The sequence below is a fragment of the Calliphora vicina genome, chromosome 2, assembly GCF_958450345.1.
Source record: "Calliphora vicina chromosome 2, idCalVici1.1, whole genome shotgun sequence".
Classification (NCBI taxonomy): Eukaryota; Metazoa; Arthropoda; class Insecta; order Diptera; family Calliphoridae; genus Calliphora; species Calliphora vicina.
In genome coordinates this window covers 88,018,003-88,024,002 of record NC_088781.1, presented here as the reverse complement: position 1 = coordinate 88,024,002, position 6,000 = coordinate 88,018,003, and the positions used below count along the sequence as shown (strand labels likewise).

At 35.8% G+C, this 6,000-nt stretch overlaps 1 protein-coding gene across 1 annotated transcript in view; it reads right to left on the bottom strand.

The window, feature by feature from the left end:
* Positions 1-4,166: 4,166 nt before the first annotated feature.
* Positions 4,167-6,000, bottom strand: part of LOC135950648 (uncharacterized) — a 31,445-nt gene continuing 29,611 nt past the window's right edge. Inside the window, exon 3 of the mRNA XM_065500179.1 lies at positions 4,167-4,386. Within this exon, the coding sequence (XP_065356251.1) occupies positions 4,167-4,386 (220 nt within the window). The remainder of the gene's footprint in view (positions 4,387-6,000) is intronic.

Sequence of the window (6,000 nt, the reverse complement as noted above, 5' to 3'; positions counted from 1 at the left end):
CGTGAAACCCATAAACTGCAAACGATATGCGCAGTGAAAAATTCAAACAATGAAAATATCTAAGATGCTAAAAGTACCATACGAAGTTGAAAAATGTAAAATACGAAATTGTGCGAAGATCAAAATGTTTAAAGCGAAAATGTTTATTTTTAAAATATTTCCGCCACATATAGGTTTTGTTTTGCCGCATATAGTCACTGAGTAGAAAAATGTGAAAAAAACTATGAAGTTGATTTGGGTGTACAAAATAAAAAATTGTATTGAAATGTGTGTTAATAAAGAATTTTAGTGCAATAAAATAGAAGTTTTATTTTTTGAGGTATGTAATTGTATGTATTGTGAAAGATAGAAATGCAGTGAAAATACATTAAATACGATTCTGGACAAATGATAGCTAGCGGAGGATATTATTATTGAATTTTTTGATTGATTGTTGGATTTTTTAATACGAATTCAAGTGCATTCATGCTGGTGGTAATAGGAGTCCAGAAAAATTAGTAAGAAAAAAAATAATGTTGTATTAAAGCGGTTAAAAAAGGATAGATAATGCAACAACATTAGCGCTCGGCTAGATCTTGGAAAAACATGCTTGTGTGTGCTATTCATCTCTTATAATTTCCTAGTTATGGCGTTAAAATTTTGCCATACCTTGGCCCGCTTTTTTAAAAATATAGGGCGCACTTTTGGACTGTACCCAGCGGCGAAAAGAAGTAGTAAGCAGGCCTTCTGGAAGGCCTTATTTAGCAGACACAAGGACTTATTGACCCATTCCATACTCATACATTTTTTACACACGATGTCCTAGCCAGCCAAGGCCTTCTTTAACAGGCCTGATAGAAGGCCTTCTTCAACAGGCCTGGTAGCAGGCCTTCTTCACAGGCTTGTTTTCAGGCCTTTTGTAAATAAATTTTGTTAAATAAATTGTATCTTTGATTAAGCCTAAACTATGTTTAAAATTTAATAACTTACCCGGCCTAAACGATATCTTATTTATTTTAATTTTTTTATAATAAAATACAATAATGACCAAGTAAAAAATTCTCACAACCGCTTTGACCAAGAATTAAAGCAAAACTATTTTAAGTTTATTTATTTTTTTCTCTTCACTTTTTGCATTTTTTTGTATTTGTAGTTTTGTCTTTGGAATGTGAGTTTTTAACGGTATTTTCTGCTTGTACTACGTTTGTAGCAACAAAAAGAAGGGAGCAGGTAGGCCTTCCATAAGGTCTTCCTGAGAAGGCAAGCGAGCATGAGTACTGGATCTAAAAAAAGGTCCAGGAAGGTCTTACAGAAGGCCTTATAGCTGAAGGCCTCAAAAATTTCGCCGCTGGGTATGTATGTATGTATGTATGTATGTATGTATGTATGTATGTATGTATGTATGTATGTATGTATGTATGTATGTATGTATGTATGTATGTATGTATGTATGTATGTATGTATGTATGTATGTATGTATGTATGTATGTATGTATGTATGTATGTATGTATGTATGTATGTATGTATGTATGTATGTATGTATGTATGTATGTATGTATGTATGTATGTATGTATGTATGTATGTATGTATGTATGTATGTATGTATGTATGTATGTATGTATGTATGTATGTATGTATGTATGTATGTATGTATGTATGTATGTATGTATGTATGTATGTATGTATGTATGTATGTATGTATGTATGTATGTATGTATGTATGTATGTATGTATGTATGTATGTATGTATGTATGTATGTATGTATGTATGTATGTATGTATGTATGTATGTATGTATGTATGTATGTATGTATGTATGTATGTATGTATGTATGTATGTATGTATGTATGTATGTATGTATGTATGTATGTATGTATGTATGTATGTATGTATGTATGTATGTATGTATGTATGTATGTATGTATGTATGTATGTATGTATGTATGTATGTATGTATGTATGTATGTATGTATGTATGTATGTATGTATGTATGTATGTATGTATGTATGTATGTATGTATGTATGTATGTATGTATGTATGTATGTATGTATGTATGTATGTATGTATGTATGTATGTATGTATGTATGTATGTATGTATGTATGTATGTATGTATGTATGTATGTATGTATGTATGTATGTATGTATGTATGTATGTATGTATGTATGTATGTATGTATGTATGTATGTATGTATGTATGTATGTATGTATGTATGTATGTATGTATGTATGTATGTATGTATGTATGTATGTATGTATGTATGTATGTATGTATGTATGTATGTATGTATGTATGTATGTATGTATGTATGTATGTATGTATGTATGTATGTATGTATGTATGTATGTATGTATGTATGTATGTATGTATGTATGTATGTATGTATGTATGTATGTATGTATGTATGTATGTATGTATGTATGTATGTATGTATGTATGTATGTATGTATGTATGTATGTATGTATGTATGTATGTATGTATGTATGTATGTATGTATGTATGTATGTATGTATGTATGTATGTATGTATGTATGTATGTATGTATGTATGTATGTATGTATGTATGTATGTATGTATGTATGTATGTATGTATGTATGTATGTATGTATGTATGTATGTATGTATGTATGTATGTATGTATGTATGTATGTATGTATGTATGTATGTATGTATGTATGTATGTATGTATGTATGTATGTATGTATGTATGTATGTATGTATGTATGTATGTATGTATGTATGTATGTATGTATGTATGTATGTATGTATGTATGTATGTGTGTATGTATGTATGTATGTATGTATGTATGTATGTATGTATGTATGTATGTATGTATGTATGTATGTATGTATGTATGTATGTATGTATGTATGTATGTATGTATGTATGTATGTATGTATGTATGTATGTATGTATGTATGTATGTATGTATGTATGTATGTATGTATGTATGTATGTATGTATGTATGTATGTATGTATGTATGTATGTATGTATGTATGTATTTTTTTTTTTTTTTTTTTTTTTTTATATGGGGTGCGGAATCTTCATAGATATGAATCAGTATTCATTATGTGAGATTCAACAAGAAAAATGTAGCTTGCTACCTACTCACTAAACCGCCTTCCCATCGTCAACCGCAATCCCCGCGGAACTGCCGTTAAGTATTACGTCGCGGGGATGGTTAGCATCTAAGCTACTCCTGCATTTACAACCGCCCTTTGCACCTTCCGATGTTCTTCCTCCTTTCTTAACACCAGGTTCACTCTAGTTATGAATTCCGAAACTAATTGCCAATTTTCCTCTGAGCATAGCATTACGTCGATTATATTCTCGGGAGTAATGGTGCGTCCTACATCAGCCTCCAGCTCCTGTCTTAATTCTATAAATCTAGTACACTTGAAAACTACATGTTCCACATCTTCTGTATCCTGGCATGTTGGACAAAGCGGTGAGTCATCGTGACCAAATTTAAAGAGGTAACTCCTGTATCCTCCATGACCTGAAAGAAACTACGTGAGGTAGTAGTTAACCTCCCCGTGCTTGCGTTCCAGCCACCTTTTAATTGATGGAATCATTCTGTGTGTCCAACGTCCTTTGGGTGTGTTATCCCACCTTCTCTGCCAGTTGCTTATAGTTTTCCTTCTCTCGAGGATCTTCCTCTCACGTCTGTTTTCTTCCGTATTCCTTTCCTTTGCTGTATACACTCTGTGGACCTCTTCTGCAGCCAAGTCGATTGGAATGGATCCGCTAATAACATATATTGCTTCCATGGATATGGTTCTATAGCCGCAACATACTCTAAGACAGATCTGTCTAGAAAGAGAAAGTACATTTTTTCGAGATGTGTTCCTAATTGCTCTAGACCAGATAGGTGCACCATATAGTAGGATTGATGTCGCTACTTTTGAGAGTAGGATCCTTCGATTCTGTCTAGGTCCTCCCACATTTGGCATTATTCTGCAGAGGGAGTTGATTACTGCCGATGCCTTTGCGCATGAGTATTCCATATGGGCCTTAAAGTTGAGACGCTCGTCGATCAGCACACCTAGGTACTTAATAGACGCAGATGATTTAATATTTGCTGTTCCTACTTTTATATTTAAGGTCTCCTTTTTCCTTCGACTGCTAATTAGAACTGCTTCCGTTTTGTGATCTGCAAGTTCCAGTTCAGCTTTCTTTAACCACGTTTTGATGATGCGGATGGTATCATTTGTGCGCGAACTACGACAGCAATATCATCGGCGAAACCAATGATGTTAGCCTCCTCAGGAATATTTAACTCCAGTACTTCATTGTACATTACGTTCCAAAGCAGAGGCCCTAACACTGATCCTTGGGGTACTCCTGCTGAAGTTTTATATTGCTGCATTCCTATGTCGGTATCGTACCATAGGGTTCTATTTGTAAAATAATCCACGAGTATCCTTATGATGTAGCTTGGGATTTCGAGCTTGCGGAGAGAGATCATGATTTGTTTCCAGCCTGCACTATTAAAGGCGTTTTTGATGTCCAAAGTAATGATTGCACAATACTTTCTATTTGCACCTTTACCTTCTATAGCCGTTTCCGCCATTTGCTTTACTCTATTTATTGCATCTATCGTTGACCTGGCTTTTCTAAATCCATACTGTCTATCTGAGAGCCCGTTTGATCTTTCTACTGCGGGTAGTAGTCTGTTGTATATAACACTCTCTAGTACCTTTCCGAGCGTATCCAACAAGCAAATCGGTCTGTATGAGGATGGCTCTCCGAGTCGTTTGTTGGGTTTTGGTATTAAAACCAACCTTTGTTTTTTATAGGACTCCGGAAATTTTCCATTTCGGAGGCAATTGTTCATTGCATTTACAAATATATGCGGTTTATATCTTAGTGCTAACTTCAGGGCTTTGTTTGGGATACCATCTAAGCCTGGTGCTTTCTTATCTCCGATCTTCGAACATATTTGCATCAATTCATCCACTGATACTTCATCTATATTCGCGTTTGTGATTGCCATAATTTCCTGGCATGGTTGACCAATTGGGAAAAGCACCTCCACGATTTTTTTAAGTAGCTGAGGGCATGTAACTTGCGGAGTTCGCTGGCCTTTAAGACGTGACATTACAATCCGATACGCATTTCCCCAAGGGTTCATATCAACTTCCTTGCACAATTGTTTAAAACTTTCTCTTTTGCTTCTTTTTATGGCCAGTTGTAGGGCTCGTCTAGCGTTCTGATATATCAGAAGTCTTACGTCGACGTCTTGTCTTGATCTTCCCCTTTGGAATAGTCGTCTTGCTCTCAGGCATTCGCTCCGGAGGTTCGCAATTTCCGAGTTCCACCAGTAGTTCGGTTTCCTGCTAGCCGATTGTCTTCTCCTAGGCATTGCTACATCGCAGGCTTTCTGCAGGGCCTCCGTAATATGGGCTTCTGTAATTGGGCTTACCTCGTCCCATGTCAAACGGGTAGAAAGTTCATCCAAAAACGTTCTTTGGTCAAGCTTATCCTGTGCCCAACTTTTCGTTTGCAGTGGTCTCCTTGATCTCGATGACGAATTTTTTCCATTTCTAATCGAAACTATTATGGCCTGATGATCACTGTGAGTGTAGTGTTCACTGACGCTCCATTCAAGATCCCTTATAAGGGTTGGGCTCGCGAATGTTATGTCGACGACAGACCCAGTTTCTCCTCTTCTGAACGTTTGAGTATCTCCAACGTTGCAAAGCACGAGGTCTAGTTTTGAAAAAGCCTCCAAAAGAATACGGCCTCTTGTATTTGTAGAGCGACATCCCCAGTTAACGGCCCAGGCGTTAAAATCTCCACCTATAATCTTCGGGTTGTAGTTTAGTGCGTCATCCACAAGATTGTCAATAAAAGTTTCAAACTCATTCAGTGAAACGTTTGGTGAGACATAGCAGCTGTAGAAATGGATTCCGTCGATCATGGCCCTAGTGAATCCAACCGCAGGGTGTTTCATTGAATCCTGAAATGCAAGATTGCCGCATGACCAAATTGCTGCTCTCCCTGAGCTA